The 22,696-nt window shown below is 38.1% G+C and overlaps 2 protein-coding genes and 1 long non-coding RNA gene across 4 annotated transcripts; 2 read left to right on the top strand and 1 right to left on the bottom strand.

The window, feature by feature from the left end:
- Positions 1–257: 257 nt before the first annotated feature.
- On the top strand, positions 258–9,251 carry LOC143723997 (uncharacterized). Its single transcript, XM_077216970.1, has 4 exons — positions 258–504; positions 695–717; positions 1,014–1,051; positions 8,785–9,251. The coding sequence occupies exons 1-4, from the start codon at positions 479–481 to the stop codon at positions 8,962–8,964; spliced, it is 267 nt and encodes an 88-aa protein (XP_077073085.1). The 5' UTR covers positions 258–478; the 3' UTR covers positions 8,965–9,251.
- On the top strand, positions 1,069–7,633 carry LOC143723998 (uncharacterized). Its single transcript, XR_013197215.1, has 2 exons — positions 1,069–5,929; positions 6,156–7,633. It is a non-coding gene; the product is annotated as an uncharacterized LOC143723998 (long non-coding RNA).
- Positions 9,252–16,348: 7,097 nt separating the features above from the next.
- On the bottom strand, positions 16,349–21,963 carry LOC143723889 (cell surface glycoprotein CD200 receptor 1). 2 transcript variants are annotated; one of them, XM_077216755.1, is made up of 7 exons: positions 21,518–21,963; positions 20,573–20,629; positions 18,579–18,881; positions 18,045–18,320; positions 17,314–17,431; positions 17,137–17,200; positions 16,349–17,013 (listed from the first exon to the last, which is right to left on the bottom strand). In XM_077216755.1, the coding sequence occupies exons 1-7, from the start codon at positions 21,585–21,587 to the stop codon at positions 16,921–16,923; spliced, it is 981 nt and encodes a 326-aa protein (XP_077072870.1). In that variant the 5' UTR covers positions 21,588–21,963; the 3' UTR covers positions 16,349–16,920. The 2 variants fall into 2 exon arrangements, with proteins under 2 accessions (XP_077072870.1, XP_077072872.1); XM_077216757.1 differs by lacking the exon at positions 20,573–20,629 and having other exon boundaries at positions 21,518–21,875.
- Between the last annotated feature and the right edge of the window lie 733 nt (positions 21,964–22,696).

Genomic DNA, 22,696 nt, shown 5'->3' with positions numbered 1-22,696 from the left:
TTTTCGAACTACTCATCTATATTCAAGAATATATCAGACACTGTATTGTCTGTTTTTCCTGGTGGCAGCTATTTGCATACATGTGTGAAAAAAAACAGACCAGTCTCAGAAAAGCTGTCGTGGAATAACAAATAACACACAAATATGACATATATGAGATAGCAGAATGACCAATTATAGAGGTGTAAATGCGCACGTGTCTTCATTTCATGCACTCGGAGGCAAATGAAAACCACAGAACACAGGAAATACAAGCAAAAGGGAAACCGTCTGTTGTTTGACTGCTTTACACTGAACCACTCTCTCCATCCCTCTCTTGTTTTACTATATCTGTCCTTTCACATCTTATTCTGTCTGATTGGCAGGTTGGAAACTCTGGAATTTTGACCTTACTTGCAGTTTCAGCAGTCTGCAATTTGTGGTCGTAGCATTAGTATTTATACCGCGGCAAACAAACCATATTGAGCTTGTTGGAACTATGGGCAATTTAAGTTGCAAGCGAAGGTAGGGCATCTGTAGAGCTTGATTATTTACTGAGATTATGTACTAGAAGTCTATTTAGGTTCTGTTTTATTATTAATATTATTATTATTACTGGGAATTAGTAAGTAATCTAAGTTATGTTGGAAAGTCTACTGGCTGAGTGCTACTTTTTGTGCATGTTACTGTATAATTTACATATTTTTATCCTCAGGAAGAAGAAACTTGAAAGCGCTGGTAAGAGAATTTACTCTGATAATAATATACTCTGAAATAGCATGTTCCAGCTAATGTATTATTAAGGAAGTGCCTTTTTACTTGAGTAGGCAAGCCTTTGGCAGAGATTCAAGCATGCATTCAGTTTTATGTCAAAGTTCATTTGGTTCACACAAAATGCAGCATTTCAGTAGCTGACAGTCAATTTTGTGAGGATGAACATTCAAGGACAGCTATGATACTCATTGTGTACAATGAATGGCTACATTGTGAAGTGACTATTTATTAACATGTAATTTGTATGTTTTGTCTATCAGATAATGACAATCAGAGAGCAACAGCAGCAGACACACGGGTAAGAATGCCAATAATTCATAATGTTATGAGTTTAATAGACTGCTTATTTGACTCTTAAAGGGTTAGTTCACCCAAAAATGTAAATTCTGTCAGTAATTACTCACCCTCATGTTGTTTCAACCCGTAAGACTTTCGTTCATCTTAGGAACACAAATTAAGATATTTTTGATGAAATCTGAGAGCTGGCTCACTCTTTCATAGGCCGCAAGGTAATTGCATCTGCCGGCCCAGAAAAGTTAGTAAAGACATCGTTAAAATAGTCAAGTGACTACAGTGGCTCAACCTTAAGTTTATCAAACGACGAGAATACTTTTTGTGCGCAAAAGAACACTAAAATAATGACTTTATTCAACTATTCATTTTCTTCCATGTGGGCCTCTGACGTGAGTCCACGAGAGCACCCACAAAGCATGCCCGAGAACTGAGAAGATGACGCTGATTTGATGGGAAAGTATGAAAGGAAAGCCATTCATTTTGCGGCATTGGTAAGGTCCTTTTACGTTTTCTCGTTGGTTTCTCACGATTTGGACATCCAGGAAACGCACACTTTAGAACCATTTTAAACAACACATCGAGACCCATCTGCGTCATCTTCTCAGTTCTTGCGCATGCATCGTGGCGCTCTCGTGAACACACGTCAGAGTTATACTAAAATAATACATTTAAACTGTGCAATTAAAATTATATTTTCATTTTATATACATGTATACAGTATGTGGCTTTTTTTACATCTGTAGTACTGATGTTCAAATTCGCACATCTGATAACATCATGTTAAAACACGAGGATGTTAGTTTAGATCTTTGTCAGTTTTATCCATAGGTGTTTTTGGTTCCTTCTCAAAAAACGGTTGACATGTTGGCTTGTTTTGCATTTTGGGGATTCATGAAGTCTCCTATGAATGAGTCTTTTTAATGTAGTATTCAAATGATAAACATTTAGTCACAGTGTTTTTCCTGATTCTCCAAATGATGCTACCGATGTGACAGAAATGCTACAGGTGGGAAAGTATGTCAAAGCGAATGACTTGAGGTGAAACTTACGTAACTTACGATAAATGTATGATGCTGGTACGCCTAAATTAAACAAATAGAAACCTTGAATATAGTCAATGTAAAGTTCATAATATATATATTTTACAACATTTATAAAAGCATATAAATTATGTCTGGATTACCCCAATATAAATCTTATTCTTCAGTGCAGTCTATGTCAAAAACATGAAAACAAATGCACACTATACAATTACTTACTAAATGCAGTTACCTGAATGAGCTTAAGACAACAAATTTATATTCACTCTAAGCCTGGTCAAAATGTGGATGTTTCTTTTCTCTCACATTGTATTTCTGAGATAAAAATATGGATGACTGAAAACTTTTTGTGCCTTAATAGTGATAAGACTGATGTTCTCCTCATCTTGGCTCTCCTCATCAGCTTCGTAAAGATGGTTCACTAATGTTAACCATAGATGGCTCTGTTTTGGAGTTCCAATCGAAATAAAAAAATGTTTGAGTTATATCTGATTCGAGTTTGTCTTTGACCCACACAAGCAATATATTGTTAAGAATTCCTTTTTTCATCTCAGAAATATTGTTAAACTTTGCCCTATGCTATCTTTTCCTATGACTGAGAGGCTAATCAAAACTTTTGTTTTTTTCCCACATTGATTACTGCAATGCACTTCTTGCTGGGGTTTCTAAAACCACACTCAGCAAATTGCAATGTGTGCTAAATTCTGCTGCTAGGATCCTGACTGGAGTCAGAAGAAATTAACACATTTCTCCAATACTCCTTGCACTGGCTCCCGGTCAGGTTCCGCGTTGATTTTAAAATCCTTATGCTCACACATAGGAGTGCATTGGAGTGTAGGTGGTCAAAGGTTAAGGTGTTACGGTGTTTTCAAGTCAATGTATTCATGAGATACAATGCACATAAACATCAGCACAACTTGTAATTATGAGTTTTGGAAACTTTGGATTTTTTTTCACAACACAACCAAATACAGAAACGCGCTGCAAATAGAACAGACCACAACGGAAATGTTTCCAGGGGACCCCAATAAGTGACGAACCCGGGTGGGACATGCTTATAGCTCAAAGTCTACTTTTTTTTTAAATTTAATTAAATTTTTTTACTCCTTTTTTTGTTGCAAAACATACAGAGATGTTTATGAATCAGAATCAGAATCAGAAAGAGCTTTATTGCCAAGTGTACTTGCACACACAAGGAATTTGTTTTGGTACTGAGGCTTCCAGTGGACATATACAAATACAAATACAACAAGAAACATAATACTACAAATTATAAGGATAAAAAATAAAAATATAAATATATGAGAATAAAAGTATCACAGTTGGTATCACAATTTTGTATATTGTATACATACAACTTTGTATACAATATACAAAATGTATATGTTCAATGTCATCAGAACACAAATGAGAAAAGAAGAGTTAACAATGAAAAAAATTTAAAAATTTAAAATAAAGAACATGATGGTAAGATATTAATCTATATATCAGTTACATTGTACAAATTTATGCATCTTATGTTTAAATTAGTTTCATAGGAAATATTAGGTAATGCAGGGTCCAAAGATGAGACGGCAAGTTTTAAAGTTGAGACCCTTACACACAGATATAACGTGTATTTTAAAAACTTAAAATGTATTTTTATTTGCAACAGTTATGTTAACATAAATAATAAGAAATGTCTGTCGTAAGAACAGCTATTTGGATACGTTGTCTTTCGTTGCTCCCTTCACCAAGTACGTTCGTGCTCACTCCAAAGTGCTCACTTCAAGGGCTCTGCCCTGCGAAGGGAGTAGGGCATAGGGACACTCACAAGCTATAAGCATGTCCCAGCCGAGTTCGTCACTTATTGGGGTCCCCTGGAACATTTCTGTTGTGATCTGTGCTATTTGCACCGCGTTTCTGTATTTGGAAGTGTTGTGAACTTTTTCAGCGCATTTCTGTATTTGCTTGTGTTGTGAGTATTTGGAGACACGTGTTTAATGTTAAGGTTGGTATTGGGTTTGTCCAGTGGGGGGCGGTGGCGCACTTTGTTTGTGGGCTGTAGCACTGTTAAAAACATAGAAGAATGTGCAGTGTGGGTGTGCTTGTGTGTGTATTACTGGCTATGCTACAGAGATGATTCTTAATAAAAAAAAGACCATACAGAAGTTTCTGTTTTCTCCTTGGTATCTACAATACAACATATGGCGACGAGGATAGAGGCCAGAACTTTGGAGCTGCTCTTTCCTGAGTGCAAATAATGAGCAGGATGCCAACTGGGTGAGCTGATGAAAGTTAATAGCTACCACCTCAAGTACTGACTGAACATAAGAATGGCTGGCATGGTGGGATACGTGACACCATTTGATAATAAGTCACAATCATGGGAGGAGTATTGTGAAATATTGAACCATTTTTTCATGGCAAATGATTTTGAAGAACCAGAGAAAAAAGTCCTGAGAGACCGGGATCAAAAAGTTATGAGGATCTGGTGAGTTTGCTGAAAAATCCCTTTAATCTAAAGCCCAGTGAAATAGTTCAAAGGTGGAAGTTTAATTCACGTAATAGACGCTTTGATGAAAGCATAGCAGAATATGTGGCCGAACTGAGGAAGCTGGCACAAGATTGTAATTTTGGAGACACACTCACAGTTATGCTGAGAGACAGATTAGTGTGTGGTGTTAATGATGACAGCATACAACGGAGATTACTGGCTGATGATGGACTGACATTTGAGACAGGGCTAAGGAAAGCTCAGGCTATTGAAGCTGCTAATAAGGATATGGCTGATTTGCATAAAGATAAAGGAAATCGAATGGATACCACTGTTTTCAAGATGGACACAGGAGAACAAAGTAAATCGAGTGTTTCAGGAATATGCTATCGATGTGGTGGAAGTAACCATGGGCCAAAAGACTGTAGATTTGCCAACGAAAAGTGAAAAGAGTATGTAGAATGAAACCACAAGAAACTGGTGTTGATAAAGACAGGAAATTTTGGAAACGGGGGAGAGGAAATCAATCAAAGAGGACAAATTATCTTCAAGAAGAGGAGGACGATCAGTCTGAAGAAGTTTTCACTGTGTAAAGAGACACCACAGACCCATGTACCCCCTATTACACAGACACTATTTGTAAATGAATGCCCTGGGAAGTTTGAGATTGACACTGGATGTAGTGTGACTGTCTTATCACAGATGGAGTATGGAAAAATGGAAGCTAAAAATATCTTGGCTGAACTCAAAACAAGCTCTCTCAGTTTAAAAACATACACAGGACAGTCAGTGCACGTTCTAGGTACCACCAAGTTTAAAGTCAAACACAAAGGGCTTATCAAAGAACTCACAGCTGTGGTAGTGGCAGGATCTGGGCCTAATTTATTAGGACGATCATGGCTCATACACCTGGAACTCAGCTGGGAAAAAGTGAATAAAATTAAAGACAGCTCAGAGTTGTTGCAAGACATCTCAAGGAAACATGGAACAGTTTCCAAAGAGGAACTTGGAACATTAAAAGCAGCCACTGCTAAGATTCATGTACCAAGTGATGCAAAGCCTAATTTTCTTAAATCAAGGTCACTGCCTTTTGCTATGAGAGAGAAAATTGAAGCTGAACTTGATCGCCCGATTAAAGACCATATTATAGAGCCTGTGAAATTCTCAGAGTGGGCAGCACCTGTTGTGCCTGTTTTAAAGCCAGATAGGTCAGTAAGACTTTGTGGAGACTACAGAGTAACCATTAACAGAGAGTCGTCACTGGAGCAGTATCCCATTCCTCGATTCCTTCTTGTGATGCATCAGCGTACGGTGTGGGAGCCGTGTTAGCACATCTCATGGCAGATGGAACAGAGAGACCCATTGGGTTTGTATCACGAACATTTACAGTAGCAGAAAAAAACTACTCGCAGCTGGAGAAGGAGGGTTTAGCTGTAGTGTTCGGGTCAAAGAAATTCCATAAATATCTGCACAGACCATAAACCTTTACTAAGTTTACTGAATGAACTGAAAGCTGTGCCACAAATGGTCTCTCAAAGAATTATGAGATGGGCAGTGATGTTGGGGGCATATGAGTATGTCATTTCTTACAGAGTGGGCAAGGACAATGGAAATGCCGATGCCCCCAGTCGTCTGCCTGTTCCAGAGATTCCAGAGAAAGAATTGAAGGAGGCTAATGTCTTGATGTTGGACAGCGTTGTTAGTCCTTTGACGACATCAGAGCAAATCAAGCACTGGATAACTCGAGATCCTGTCCTCTCTAGAGTGTGTGAGTATGTGCTTAAAGGTTGGACTGATCACAGTAATACAAATGAATTTACACCTTATAAACAGAGACAACAAGAGCTCAGTGTTCAAGACTGGTGTGTGCTGTGGGGAGCCCGCATCATCATTCCAGAGAAAAGACGTTCAGGGTTCCTGGAACAGCTACATCAATCTCACCCAGGTATGTCAAGAATGAAAGGCCTGGCCAGGAGTTACCTGTGGTGGCCAAATTTAGATGCTGACATCGAGGCCAGAGTAAAAGATTGTACTGTGTGTCAAGAACAGAGAAAAGCCCCTGTGGGTGCACCACTTCATCCTTGGGAATGGCCACGACAGCCATGGAGAAGAGTGCATATGGACTATGCTGGTCCATTCCTAGGAAAGATGTTTTTAATCTCAGTTGATTCACTCAGTGACTACTCTTGAGTGCCTCAGAAAGAGTTTCAGTACTCATGGCATTCCTGAAATGATGGTGTCTGATAACGCTCAGTGTTTTGTAAGAGAAGCAAGCAAAGCATTTATGTGTAGGAATGGAATAACACATTTTACTTCTGCCCTGTATCATCCGTCATCTAATGTCTTGCTGAACGGTCAGTCCAAATTTTTAAGGACCTCATCAAAAGAAGTTCTGGGAACACTATGGAGACCAAGTTGCATTGAGCATTGTTTAGTTATCATATTACACCCCAGTCTACCATGGGATTGTCACCTGCAGAGATGAGGATGGGGAGGAAATTGACAAAAAAACCTAGACAAAATGCACCCTGACTTCACCAGCAAAATTGAATTGAAACAACAAGTTCAAAAAGAGCAACATGACCAACATGCAAGATCTCGCTATTTTGAAGTAGGAGATACGGTGCACACTGGGAACTTTGCGACGTCATGTTGATCAATTATTCAGTCGACAACAAAAAGAGATTAAAGACTTTCAAGCTGCTTTGGGTGTTCAACCTTATGATTCTGATGTTGTGTCAATGCAATGGATGCTGATATTAAAATGCCAGAATCACTCAGTACGTCGACAACACTTGAATCAATTCCAACTTCAGATAACTGGGTGCCTGAGAGTTCGAATTCTGGATGTCAAAGCAATCAATTGCCAGATTCACCCAGTGCTGAGCGAATGCGTGAAATGACTCAAACTGCAAATAGAAATGAGCCTGAGAGTGCACCGTTTGGATGTCTACGACGTTCAGTAAGAGAGAGGAAACCACCAGCATATCTTAAAGACTTTGTGACAGAAGAAATAGTGTCATCTAAAAGAACATTAGAACCTATTGAATTATGAATGTTATGAATTGTATGATGTAAAAAGAAAAAGAAAAAATATCATCACTGTAAAATTGTCCTTGAAGATTTTGTGTCTTGGGGAAGGATTGCCTCTAAGTTAAGTGGAGGGGAAATGTTGTATGTTAAGGGTGGTATTGGGTTTGTCCAGTGGGGGGCGGTGGCGCACTGTTTGTGGGCTGTAGCACTGTTAAAAGCAGAGAAGAATGTGCAGTGTGGGTGTGCGTGTATTGCTGGCTACAGAGATGAGTCTTAATAAAATTTTAAAAAAGACCATCCAGAAGTTTCTGTTTTCTCTGAATTTTTTTCTTGGTATCCAAGATACAACAACACGTGTGTTGTGAAAATAATGAAGATGTTTTTTTATGTGTTTTCTTCAGCTGCAGCACATTGAGCTCTCTCGGACACCGTAGAAAAAAAAACTATGCCAAAATGTATTTAAAATAGGCCTACATTTATTTCATACTAACTATAATACAAGCACATTAATATATTTACTGACATATTACTTGAGACTTACTGATATATTATAATTAAACTTTATTTGGAGTTCTTCTTTATTGCACAATCCATATTTCTTAATATTAAGCCTGTTTAATATCACTATTAGTAAGGATAGTATGATCATTGTATAGTTTAAGTGCAAGATATTTAAAGTTTCCCTAAAGTACACTTGCAATAGTTACACTTTAGCACAATCAAATATACTTCAGTATATCTTTAGCTGCACCTCAGCACTACTTCTGGATAACTGAAGTGCATCAAGTACAAAATTAGTTTGTTTCAATTTAGCAGACTTTAAGTATACTTATTTAGTATACTGTACTAAAAGTAAAATTGCAGGGTATTTATATTAAGTACATAAATATGTCAAATGTATTTGTAGTATACTTACCATAAAATAAATGTATTTAAAATAAATTTTATTAGCCTATATTTATTTTTCACTATGGGGAACTAACAAGGAAAAATAATTGTAATGCATTTATTAATCTGAGTTAATTACAATTTCTACTTCTTTAATCCACACAATATGAAAAAAAATCCATATACAACTCTTTATTTTTCTTTCACACACTAACGCAATGGATACTGAATTTATTTTCAAATGCAAGTTATAAAACTTCCTCATCATAATTCGCAGGCTTGTGTTTTCTCTCTCCACAGACAGAAGATGTCCTCTATGCCTCTATTGACCACACTACCATCAATCCAGAAAGGCCTATTCGAGACTCGGAGGACACCGATTGTGATTATGCCGTTGTAAAGCTCCCTCAAAAGATAACAGATATGGCCAAACAAAAAAGCTGTGAGGACTGTTCAGATGATTATGTGCTAATGGGCTGAGAATTGAAATGCTTATCTGGCTGAAATCAGCACATTCAGCCGGAATGTACACCTGAGATACACAAACACAACTTTGAGCGCTTGTTGACTTTGTATAGACTGGGAATGACATTCAGGGTTTTTAATTATTAGTAGTAGTATTATTATTATTATTATTTTTAATTAATTTATGGAGTTTTTTTATTTCAAGTCTGTTTTTTGTATACATGAAGTGATATTTTGATGCATTGTAAGTAATAACTGCCTTTATCTATGTGCACAGTGAATAAATGTGTATATTATCTTTATCTTCCTGAATGTGTATGTGTTATATAAATTTAAAAATGAAACTCAAGAGAGATTTATTTTTTTCCTAATGATTCCTAGTCAGTTCCCTTTCAAAAGCTACAATCGATGCTGCACTGCTCAGTGCATTGGGAATGTCTTTAAACGCTGTGAATATAGTGTGGAAACACGTTAATAGAATTGAGCCAGAGGTATTATAGCCTCGGTCGGTGACGTCATAAAGATGTTTATAGCCTCGTTTATGCGCGACACGAGGCTATAAATAGATGAGCTCCAGCTGCATCGTCAGGTCTTTTGTTTTCAGACTACTATGTGTATGTGTGCACTATGTGTATCAAGCAATCTCTCTCTAAAAAAACTCACTTCAGATCTTTATTAGGAGTTAGTGTTCAAATCTGGCAGTGTGCAGATTTCTCTCTTTCTCATCTCTACATAAAAGTAAAAAGAGTTAAAGTTAAAAGAAATCAGCCAAAAATGAGTCAGCATGTTCTTCGTCCATGTTCTTCGTCCTATGTCAGAACTGGACATGCTTACTGCTTTGTGTGTTTGGGGGAGGAGCATGCGCCCATTGCATTAGAGTCAAGCGAGTGCGAGCATTGCAAGCTATTTACTGTTAAAATGCTTTGTGGTCGTCTTGGGTACTTTCAGTCCGCACCCACACCCCATCGCACTCCATCGTGGGGCTCTCGAATGGATTTGGCTGACGTGCAAGAGACGGGTCCGTCCCTTTCGCTTGCTCGCTCACCAGATCCACACATTTCCTTGCGTGATCCGGAAGTGCGCTCCGGTGCTTCTTTGGCTCACGCGGGGGACGATGATGAATCTCTTGGGTCTGCGGACTTCGAGCAGCCATTCTCTGAGCGTTCTTCGCACGATAATAAATCATTTGAGGAAATACTCGAGGTGGTTACACGCGCGGTGGCCAGGTTACAGCTTGACTGACCTCGGGAACAAGAGACCCCCAAACGCAGTAAGCTAGAGGATAGGTTTCTGTCCAGTGGCAAGGGGGAGGGACCACAACATCAGTATTTCCCCTTTTTTGAGGACCTCCATGATGAACTAACTAGATCATGGAGTAAACCGCATACCTCGCGTATCTTCGTGCCTCGACATCGACTTTTTCGGCTATCGTGGGTGCGAAATCGCGCAGGTATGTGGAGGTGCCCCAGGTTTATGAGATGCTTGCGAGCTATCTCTCGCCTGGGTCTGCATCTTCGCTGAAGAAACCTACCCTCCCCATGAAGCCGTGTAGAACAACATCGGCTCTCATGGGTAAAGCTTACCAAGCTGCAGGTCAGGCTGGTGCTGCGCTGCACACCATGGCGGTGTTACAGGCATACCAGGCTGACCTCAGGGGGTGTGCGGGGTGCAGGGGGAATGATTGATGAGGAAGCTTTCTCTGAGCTTCATAGAGCCGCAGACCTGTCTCTTCGTGCTACCAAGCAAAAAAGCATTGGCCGTTCAATGTCTGCTTTGGTGAGCACGGATGAGCATCTGTAGCTCAATCTGTCTGGCATCAAAGATAAAGAGAGAGTTTTTTACTTGATGCCCCGATCTCCCCCTCTGTTTTTTTTTCTTGATACAATTAACTCTGTGGTCACCAGATTTAGAGAAGTAAAAAAGAACACGAGGAAGCATTTGTCCAGTTTCTTCCTTGCCGCACTCAAGGGGAGGGGCCATCGGCCACCCAACCTCTCCCCGGTCCTTCAAGACCTAGAAGCAGAGTGTGGCGAGTCGCGCTCCCCATCATAGAGACTGGGGACCGGCTCATTGCACTAAGCAACCTCCTAGGGCGGACCTCAGGAATATTATCTAATAATAAAAAGAAGTCGTCCTGATGGTCTTGCGCCCAGTCTAGTGGGGGTAGCCCCCCGCGGGACGGGGCATGTCAAATATCTGCTCACCCCGTTCCGCTGCCCTCACGAAACCTCTCCATCTCCACCGTCTCTGGCGATTCAGGGGGCAGCGGTTTCCAGCGAAATGTTAGATGTCCTGTTGCTTCCTGCTGTCGTCCAGGACACAGGACATCTAACATCCCCTCAACACGAAGTGTTAAAACTAGTACCAATATCAGAGAGTCTGGCAGTGTGGAAACTTCTGCCAGGCATTTCTGTATGAGTATTAAGCACAGCACAAATAGGATACAGAATCCAATTTATTCATCGTCCTCCGCATTTCAACGGTGTGGTCTCCACTTCCGTGAAGCCGGAGCTGGTGCATTTACTGTCACAAGAGCAACAGTACAATCTCTACTGAGCAAAGAGGCCATAGAAAATGTTCCTCTTCCAGAGAGAGAGTCAGGCTATTACAGCAGATACTTCCTGGTTCACAAGACGGATGGGGGGTTGCGTCAAATCTTAGATCTTCCAGGCTTAAACAAAATGGTAATAGCGCTCAAGTTCAAGATGTTAACAGTCAAGATGATCGTGTCGCAGATTCAACTTCACAATTGGTTCATCGCGATCGATTTGAAGGATGCATACTTTCAAATAGAAATATTGGCACAACACAGGAAGTTCCTGATGGTTCGCTTTCGGGTGCGAAGCGTACCAATTTCGGGTTTCTTCGGCCAAGCCTTGTCACCCTGCACATAAACAAAATGCATGGATGCAGCACTTGCTCCATTAAGACTCCAGGGCATTCGCATTTTGAATTTCATAGATGACTGGCTAATACTAGCACAATCGCAAGAGATGGCGCTTCAACACAGAGACATCGTGTTAGCTCATCTAGTTTCTCTAGGGCTGAGAGTCCATAAAAAGAAAAGCGTTCTTTCTCCTGCCCAGAGAACGACTTATCTCGGGATAGTTTGGGATTCGATCACGATGCGGGTACATTTGTCCCCCGCTCGAATCGAGAACATTCAGCATACCCTGGGTAAAGTCAGGCTAGGCCAACATCTCACTGTTCGTCAGTATCAAAGAGTGTTAGGTTTCATGGAATCAGCAGCCATGGTGATCCCTTTGGGGTTGTTGCACATGAGACGGTTTCAGTTGTGGCTCAGAAACAGAGGATTTCATCCAAGGGCCAATCCTCAAAGGCCAATAAAAGTGACGTGCTGCGGGCTTCGTACAATAACTATGAGGCTCAGACCCCGGTTTCGTGCCTTGGGTCTCACTCTAGGGGCGCATTGTCGTCGCAGACTGCTAACGACAGACGCCTCCCTGACAGGCTGGGGAGGGGTCTTAAGTGGTCATCCAGCTCAAGGGGAATGGGAGGGTCATCAGCTCGATTGGGAACATAAATTGCCTCGAGCTGATGGCTGTATTTCTGCCACTGAAATACTTTCTCCCTCAATTGTAGGGCTCTCATGTCCTAGTGCGGGTGGACAACACAGCGACAGTTTCTTACATAAATCACCAGGGAGGTCTGCGCTCATGCAATCTGAACAGAATAGCGAGACAGATTCTTCTCTGGGCCCAGGACAAGTTCCTGTCATTCCTGTCAACTATCGATGGGGGAATGGAAACTCCACCCAGAAGTAGTGAAACCAGATCTGGACCAGATTTTACGAAGCGGAGTTGGACCTCTTCGAGTCACCCAGCCCCCCTGGATGCAATGGCACACACATGGCCCTAAAAGCACCTGCATGCGTTTCCTCCAGTTGCTCTGTTCCCGGACGTTCAAGCCAGAGTTCGCCAACTAGGGTCTTGCCTCTTACTGATAGCGCTACATTGGCCGAACAGAATATGGTTCTCGGAAATAATATCTCTCTTCAACGGCTCGCCATGGGCGATTCCGGAGAAGAGGGACCTTCTGTCTCAGGCGGAGGGCACAATATTTCATCCCTGGCCGAACCTGTGGAACCTTCATGTTTGGGCACTGAGGGGTACCAACTGAGGGACACTGGGCTTTCCTCTGATGTTATTGAGACCATTCTGAGTGCTAGGGCTTCCTCCACTAAAAAGAATTAAGCCAGTAAATGGGGTGTTGTTGAAAGATGGTGCACGGCACATAATGCAGATCCGGTTAACTGCTAGATTGCTTCAGTTCTGGATTTTTTGCAGGAAAAGTTGTCAGCAGGCATGCGCCCTGCCACTCTCAGGGTTTATGTGGCCGCTTTTCGGCTTGCCACGCCTTGGTGGATGGGGAGCCACTCGGGAGGCATCCTCTGCTCGCTCGCTTCATTCTTGGGGTCAGACGAATGAGGCCTTCAACAAGAACCATGCTATAGTCCTCGAGGGTCTAGTTGAGACCGCCTTTGAACCTCTAGAGTCAGCGTCTGACAAACTTCTGACCCTTAAGATGTTTTTTCTAATGGCAATAACTTCTTTAAAAATAATCGGGGATATGCAGGCTCTGTCAGTCTCGCCATCCTGCTTAGACCTTGACCCAGGAATGGTGAAAGTGATTTTGCATCCTCATCCTGACTACATGCCTAAGGTTACTTTTTTGACTGCTCATCCTGTCACTCTTGAGACCTTCTGCCCTCCGCCATTCACAACGCCGGAACAGGAGAGATCTCACAGACTCTGTCCAGTCCGTGCTCTTAAGGCCTATGTCCACCACATTAGCCAGTGGCGTAAGTCAGAGCAACTGTTCGTCTGTTATAGGGGCCGCAACCAAGGGGCTGCTGTCACTAAGCAGACCATGTCACATTGGGTCAGGGATGCTATTGCTCTTGCCCATGAGGCGCGCGGTCAAGTTCCGCCAACGGGTCTAAGGGCTCACTCCACCAGAGGGGTCGCCTCCTCTACTGCCCTGGCAAGGGGTGCCCCTTGCAATTTGTTTGTGATGTGGCAGGCTGGTCCTCTCTGCACACATTCATAAGATTTTATAGTTTGGTTGTTCATGCTTCTCCGGGCTCTCACGTCCTGAGTCGACATCACAAGCTAATGTCTGAGGCCTTCTTGCGTTCTTGTGAGCACACCTACACAACTGTAAGGGGTCCAGACATCTCCAAGCACGGCGGTGTGGGCATTTTTGTTCCCAATGCACTGAGCAGCGCAGCATCGATTGTAGCTTTTGAAATTGAATGCTCGGGGTTACTTAACTGTAACCCTTGTTCCCTAAAAAAGCGGAACGAGATGCTGCGCTGCCTTGCCATGCAGAAGATGTCCCAGGACTGCTCTTCAAACAAAAATCTGACGATGCAGCTGGAGTTCGTCTATTTATAGCCTTGTGTCGCGGGTGCGCGTTGATGACATCACCGACCGAGGCTATAATACCTTCGGGTCAATACTATTGATGTGTTTACACACTATATTCACAGCTGGTCCCGTTTAAAGACACTCCCAATGCGCTGAGCAGCGCAGCATCTTGTTCCGCTTTTTAAGGGAACAAGGGTTACAGTTAAGTAAACCGTTCTCACTCATCAAAGAAGAATCAAATGTGTTTTGTATGATGAACACATTTTTCTTTAACATACACTGTAAAAAATAAACTTTTGTTTGACGTAGAAAAATAAGTGTGTAACATTTTTGGTTTAGTCAACTCAAAATAAAAAGCTGTATTATTAATAAAGCTGTATTAAGTGTCAACTTGTATATTTGGTTATCACAACAAGTTGAATCAAGGAAAATCATAATAACGCAACATTTTACGTTGTAAGAAAGTTAAAAACTTGAGTGAAACAACAACAGGGCTAGTCGTCACATGTGTCGTGTAACTACAGGTCCAATCACACAAATGTGTGTTGTCTATGTTTTGTATAATGATTTCAAACATCCATTTCAAAAATCTTAAGTTATTGTTTTATGAGTTATGCCATCCAAACTAAAATTCTAGTATCATCAAATGCTGGGTACACAAGTGCACAAAACCACACTGACATATAATCAGAAAAAATTTAATTACTTTTAATGAAGGAACATTTTAACTGTACTTTTAATAAATATCAGGGGCAATAATAGGGCAAGTATTCATATTCATTTCGTATGTTAACTTTAAAAACCCCAAAATGGACTGTCTATTTGCGTATGTTGTGACAACTTTCCCTATATGTGACATATGTGACATTCCCATATGTGTTTTTTGGTCAATAATGGTAGAAATGTCCAGATAACTTTTTATATCAAAGCCGAAAAATGTACCTGTACATGAATCAATTCTCAGAAATAAATCTACTATGAGAAATGTTTAAGTAAAACATTTTTAAAGTAAAACAGACAAGTTTTTGTCTACTAATAAACATTGTGAGGGAGAAATCTGCTTTTCGTGTTGTATGCTATGTAGAGTGCGATAGTAGAAGTAGCTTGTAAGACAAAGGTACAAAGCTTTACAATCAATTTGAATCAAATGAAAATTTACTCTGTCATGGTTCTTGGGGAATCCCACGACAACTTCAAAAAAGATGTTGATTGGCATCCCACCAGTTTCAGTTTCTGCAGGAGTATCTGTGTAATATCTGAGGGCGTACCTGATCTTCTGTTTCCAGTTACAGGCATTCAGATACTGTAAGTATACAATTGCACCTAAGTTTCCACATCGTTCCACTGAATCAACCTGAATCAAGGGGTCAGTGTGACTGAGTGTGTCTGACTCACCATCACCTTATCACAAATCTCACAATGTTACATTCTTATGTAACACTAAGGGGGGTAGGTAACAAGTAAATGCAGGTAAAAAGTCACATACTCAATATTTAACATTGATCATTTTTGGCCTATTAGAAAGGCTGATTTTTATAGATACAACCAACATCAATGGTTAGAAAAAATACTCTACACTCTTAAAAATTATGCCTCTTACTGTCATAGATGGTTCTACGAAGAACCTTAAGTATCCATGGACAAAAAGGGATGCCATAAGAACCATTTTTGGTTCCCCAAATAACCTTTCAGTAAACAGTTCTTAAACTAAGCATGTTTTTCTTAATGTGAAGAACATTTTATCAATCAATAAAAATATAAAATAAAAATGATGTTTTTCTACTGTTAAGATCATTCTTTGCAATGAAAAGGCAAAATGGATGTTAAAGGTTCTTTATGGAATCATAAATGCCAATAAAGAACCTTTATTTTTAAGAGTGAGTCAGTGGAAAACTGTTATTTAGATTATTTATATGTTCTTCACACTAAGACTTTAAGAATTGTTCACTGGAACATTCTTTTAGCGGCAAAACAAATATTATATGACATTGCTACAAAAACACTTAGGCTACAGTATTTGAAACCTTTATTTTTTAAAAGGTTGAGTTGATGTATTAAACTCAAAGACCAAATACGAACCTATGCAATAATGAAATGTGAAGTGATAAAATGTATTTACAAAATTTGAATTCTGTGCAATATGTAAAAACTTTAGTATTATTAGTGGACAATGGGTAGATGTTTACCTTTTACTCTCTGAAAGGAAAGATATGTACAAATGTGAAAAGAATGATTTGTACAAATGATTAATATCTAACCAGGCACTGTGTCTACAAATCTACATATTAGTGATATCACTGATTCTGAAGTTGTCCCAGTCATTCTTGATCATATACTAAGTACTATGTACTATGTATACATATACAAATGTTCCTCTATCATTAACTTTCATGCTTTGACTCAGTGTGACTTTTGCTCCTCAGTCAGGCGCTGTTTGCTTTGGGGATGCTCTCATGAGATGACTGTTTTTCCACTAGTATTGTTTTTCATGTGCAATTTTAACCACAGACATGTCCTCTTAATTCTCATTGCTCTTCTGGTATCCTGTTTCATCATGAAAAATGAGTGTGTGCTGTGTCGTTCAGGCATTGAAGAGTTCAGCTGAGGAGTTATAGATGGAATTTTCTCGCTGTATATAACTTGCATAAGGCTCCACCTCTTCCACATCAATAGGCTATACACACAAACATAATGCTTTAGTGAGCAATACAAAGGAATTTAACAATGGACCTTACAAAGTGAACAACTGAGTTATGTGTACTATACTAAACAAACAGGTTTGACAGAGACATCTCACCTGGGGTGGTTTGTCTTCAGCTGGTGGTGAGATTTTGGATTTGCAGCAAAGCATCTTCAATGAACTAAAGAGAACACAAAGACAATTAGGTATCGATAAGACATTTCTGTATTAATTAGTCATCATACCATGGAAATCGATTCAAAAGCAGTGAATCAAAGCAGTAAAATAACCCACCTTATGTTGAGTTTTCTGCGTTGTAGGAAAACCATGACCAGAGACACAAGAATAAATAAAACAACAGAGCCAGATGATATGGCAATAATTTCCCATGGATATGTTCTTGGTTTTTTACCTGTAGAGAGAGAAGATTATTTCCCTTGTAATAATAATTAATGTTACACAGGTTACATTTTATTTGAAGGTGTACTTGTTACAGTGTAATTATACATTTACTAATTTACTAATATTAAGTAACAACATGTACTTACTATAGATTTAGGGTTAGGATTAGGGTTTAGTTTAAGGTTAGATTCATGTAATTAGGCATAATTTACTGTTATTACTATAGCAAGGACATGCAACATGTAACAAGAACACTGTAAAATAAAGTGGTAACATTATATGTAATATAGCAGAAAAACAAGTTTCACCCCCATTTGTTAAAAAAATAAATAAAGTCAGTAACACTTTACAAAAAGGTCTAATTTGTTAACATTAGCTATGGGTGAGTAACAAACTATGAGTGAAATATTATTAATGTTAGTTTATAAAATATAATTGTTCATTTTTTATTCATGTTAGTATTAATACATGCTGTAGAAGTATTGATCATTCTTAGTTCATGTTAAATAATTCATAAACCAATGTTAACAAATGAAACTTTATTGTAAAGTGATTCCATAAATCTACTGATCCACTTAAAAAAAAAACTATTGTCAATTCCTTTTAAAATACAGTGCATTCACCTTGTGTTGCGATCTGCAGTGTGCTCTTCTGTTGCAGAGAGCCGGACACAGAGGGGTATGAGGCCACACAGATGAGGTTACTGATGGTCACATCATCAGGAAGATATACTCGATTCTCAATTAAAGATGTGTTAACATTCTTGACAGAAGGGTTTTTGAAGGAAAAGTGCAAGGCAGGTTCCCAGTGAAGAGTGGGTTCCAACTGTTTATATGAGGCCTCACAGACAGCAATCCTCTGACCATTTTCAATGGCCAGATAAGTTTTCAGGCGGGTAACTTAAAGACAAAAAACTTTAATTTAATTTGAATATCAGTATAATAATGTTGTCTTCATTGCTGTCTCTAAATACAATTTTTTTGTATATAGAATTGAATTCTTCACTGGCTCATGATGAATACAATGAAACAGAGAGATGTTAGTAGTCTACCACTGAATGAAACTAGGTAACATCAGTTGTTAGTGTAAGTGGAATTATACTTAACCTGTTTTTAAAAAATTACAATAGTGTTACAATGATTTGATGTTGTACTCACCGCTTACAGAGGCATTTACAGCAATGCTTCCTGCTTTATATGATAAATCACAAGAGTAAATTCCTTCATCTTCCATTGAAATCTTGGGAATGAATAATGAAACTCCATTTGAAGTGTTGAACAGACTCTTTCCATCATTACAAGTGTCGTCCAGTTTGGGTGACAAACCAAGATAACATTTTCTGCCCTGCATACTGATGTTCCACACAATAAAAATTAATTCATTCCATTTGACATCAGTGACACTATTGTCGCACCATAAAGTCACATTGCTGCCCTCCACAAAGATCTGCTCTTTGAAATCTGAAAAAAAATAAAAAAATTTAAATATATGTAATCAGAATAAATATTGGATTAAGTAAAAATTCTGTTTACTAAACAGATAAATAAAACTGTGATCTGCATTTGATATTGTAAATTAATATATATAACATACATATATACATATAAGTAAATTCAAATATAATTCAAATATATAAATATACACTTCTGGTTAAAAGTTTTAAATAATTAATATTTTTTAATTTTGTTAAAAAAAGTCTCTTATGCTCACCAAGTCGGTGTTAGTTATATAAAAATGCAGAAACTAGTATAAACAATTATAATATTGTGAAATGGTATTACAATTTAAAAAATGTTTAAATATATTTCTGTTTTAATATATAAGTGAAATGTATTCCTGTTGTGACAAAGTTGACTTTTCTGCATTATTACTCCAGTATTCAGTGTCATATGATCCTTCAGAAATCATTCTAATATGCCAGTTTTAATAAGAAACATTTCTTATTATTATCAATGTTGAAAACTTAATAACTTAAAAGCTGCTTAATACTCTATTTTGGGTAAACTGTGATACACTACCATTCAAATGTAAGCATTAATAATAATAATAATAATAATAATAATGATAATACTTTAGTTATTTTAAGGATGCATTAAATTAATAAAAACAGACAGTAAAGACATTTATAATGTTACAAAAGATTTCTATTTCAAATAAATGCTGCTCTTTTAAATGTTCTATTCACCAAAAAATCCTTGAAAAAAAATTGTAATTTCAACAATATAATGTTTTCAACATTGATAATAGTAAGGACCATGATTAATAATTGAGTATAAATAATACATTTTCACAGAAATCAGCATATTAGAATGATTTTACAGGAGTAAATTACAATTTAAAATATATTCAAAAAAGACAACTGTTATTTGTAACATTACCGTAGTACATTACCGTTTTACTGTATTTTAATAAGGTTGATTAGTTAACATTAGTTAATCATATTAACTAACATGACCTAACAATGAGCAATACATTTGTTGCAGTATTTTTTTAATCTTTGGTAGTGTTAGTTAATAAAAATACAGCAGTTCATTGTTTGTTAATGTTAGTTCACAGTGCATTAACTAATGTTAACAAATACAACCACTGATTTTATTAACATATTAGTAAATGTTGAAATTGATAATAACTAAGATTAATAAATGTTCTTAAACATTCTTAGTTCATTCTTATTGTAAAGTGTTACAAAAAAAAAAATGTTTTCCCTCTCCACACTAAACTTATCTCTCCCTGCCATGCCAGACTAGTTTTATCCTTTGGTGTGTCATTTCCTTTTTTAACCCTACAATAGTTACAACACACATAACAGCTCTATCTGACAAAAGATGTAACACTATTGGCACTTTCCATCAATAGAGTTCACTTTACCGTCTCAAGACTTTTTTAAAGCATAAGAAGCACAGTTTTTTTTAAGAACTATGTTAGAGGAGTAATTATCTCCGCATGAATAGCAGCTAGTTTAAAAACATCTAACATATGTATTCCCCCGCAAAATTGCGATTCTATAAACAGTTAATCAATTTTTTTTCTTAAGGTCAAGATCCTCTCTCACCTTTTATGCGAGTATTTCGTTGTAACCTATTCATGAAAAGTGCCAGTTTATTTATGTAAATTTAAAAATTATAAATTATAAAAATGTATATCGTCTGACCTGTCAGTTTTTTTTCAATCAGATCATCTTGATTCTGATGTTGTGCAATGGCTTCTCCTAGGACAGTTAGTGCACAGCATGTTAGTAACCGGTTAATGTGAGCACTCGGCACATGGAAACAATCATTCACTCAAGTGAGTATTCCAGTTAATTTCCGTAATATTACTTTAGTAAGTGTGGGATATTGAAGGCTTAGTACATTTATTTATCACATTTCTTGTTATTGTTAGTCAGAGGTGTACAGTTTTGTACAAAGATTAGACAAACATTATTATATAGCACAAGAGGAACGAGCCCTAATTCTGAAGAATATGTAGTTTGAACACCTGGCCTAAAGCAATCTATCTAGCGCACTCAATGGCATTATTGTATACAGTCACACCACAAATGTCATTTGGTTCCAAGTAAACAGCTACAGTTTCTTTTCAGGTGCTTCTGTCACCCTCAAAAACCTCAGCAATTCATCTCCCCCCAAGAATCCCCCCTGAGAGGAAGAGCGATTCGTCATGGCATGTCCTCTTAAAATAGCAACAAACACATACAGAAACAAACACAAAGCCTTCACATGCACGTGATAGAACAGATTCCTCATTCTGGTATACATCCATTATGAGCTCCATTGAAGCATAAGTTCACTGTAAATGTCTTTGCATTTTAAGTTCAAGAAAATAAAAATAGACTTTTTCCAATTGATCAAGTTAAGCCATCGTGATTCACTTCACACTTTCAATATACTTTGTCTGACTGAATTAAACAATTGTAAAATTTTCATCATTAAGCAAATACCCAATTATTTTGGGACACTTATGATATGAATTTAATATGAAATAAAATATCAAGTCAAGTGGCATCTGCCAACAACTGATGCTAGACTAAAAAGGCCAACTCGTCCGTATAGGCCTAAAGATCTAAAGATTATCATATTAAAATGAAATTAAATCTTACCTCTTGTGTGACTTCTTGCCAAAAAGATACTTAGGAGGACAACTACCGTCAATGTCTTACTGTTCGCCATCGTTACAGTACAAATCTCCGTCAGACTCCTCTTCGCTCACCTTTAAATGTAATTCTTTCTCTGTACTCCCGGGTTATGCGCACTTCTATACTTTTAATCAAAGTACCCTTTTCAAAAGCACTGAAATGCCAAGCATTCTCTTATTTTTACAATAAACTTAGACTGACTTTATCAAAGTCTTAAGAATAAAGTAATGCATGCTGATTTTTGGAGCTTCGGAAGTTTTTCACATCTGTTCATCTCTCTATCAAACTTCACTCATTCTCTCTTTCCCTTCTCTGAGTTCTCCTCCTTTTGTTTCCTTCAGCATTGTGACGCTGTTGTACACTCCTCCATTTTTTTTTTAGCATTTCATATTCTTCTCCCACATGAAAATGCTGACTTCCTGTCTTGTTAACCACGGCAGTCATGTGAGAGCGTTTTCTTAGTGCAAAAAGACTGCAGTTTGGCATTGTGTGAGGGGTTGATAGTGATATTTATTGGTTAATTTTGGTGTTTTATCTAGCTGGTAGAACGAATAGAGTAATGTGACACAACATCTTTTGTAATCTATGATTCAAAAGAGAGATCATTAGTCAGTTTGGATCATTTCAATTATTAATTAATTTTAATTATACAATTATTATTATTTCTCTCACAATTTCTGACAAATGAATGACATTCATTTACAGTGAAGAACAGTAGCTGCATGGAGTTCCGATAATATGCGTATGAGGAATTATCTAAACCAATTTGAGTGTTTGAATGTGTTGATGCGTTTGGAACTTTTGCGGCTAGACCGAATGCATTGGCCTGTGATCTGAGCATGTGGTGAACATTACCAATATTTGTTCACTAAAATGTTATATTATCTAGAATTTATATTATAAGAAAACTTTTCATGTTTTTCTTTCAGACGTACTGGCAGTCAGTTGTTTTGTGTTATTATTCATTCATTTTACCATTGTAAGTAAGTCGAGGCAATGAGCCAAGGCTAATGTGGCTTTAGATGATATCTTACAGCTTCCTGTAAGAAAAATAGCCTATTTCAACAAATAAAACAAGTGGCTTAGCAGCAAGATAAACTGTATGACAGTATTAAAACGTATTCTTCTATTTTAGTTAACATA

Source organism: Siphateles boraxobius, unplaced genomic scaffold, assembly GCF_051911475.1.
Source record: "Siphateles boraxobius isolate OS27281-9 unplaced genomic scaffold, OSU_SipBor_1 7, whole genome shotgun sequence".
NCBI lineage: Eukaryota > Metazoa > Chordata > Actinopteri > Cypriniformes > Leuciscidae > Siphateles > Siphateles boraxobius.
The sequence above is the reverse complement of the archived record's forward strand: the minus strand, read 5'-3'. Positions and strand labels throughout refer to the sequence as shown.

What these genes read in the sequence shown, in the direction of transcription:
- LOC143723889 (XM_077216755.1), bottom strand. Translation starts at nt 21,587, where the DNA reads ATGGCGAACAGTAAGACATTGACGGTAGTTGTCCTCCTAAGTATCTTT. An exon ending in GGCAAGAAGTCACACAAGAG is followed by an intron (nt 20,630 to 21,517) that starts GTAAGATTTAAT and finishes TAACTGTCCTAG; the next exon opens with GAGAAGCCATTGCACAACAT. An exon ending in CTGAAGACAAACCACCCCAG is followed by an intron (nt 17,014 to 17,136) that starts GTGAGATGTCTC and finishes TTGTGTGTATAG; the next exon opens with CCTATTGATGTGGAAGAGGT.
- LOC143723997 (XM_077216970.1), top strand. Translation starts at nt 479, where the DNA reads ATGGGCAATTTAAGTTGCAAGCGAAG. An exon ending in AATTTAAGTTGCAAGCGAAG is followed by an intron (nt 505 to 694) that starts GTAGGGCATCTG and finishes TTTTATCCTCAG; the next exon opens with GAAGAAGAAACTTGAAAGCG. An exon ending in GAAGAAACTTGAAAGCGCTG is followed by an intron (nt 718 to 1,013) that starts GTAAGAGAATTT and finishes TTTGTCTATCAG; the next exon opens with ATAATGACAATCAGAGAGCA.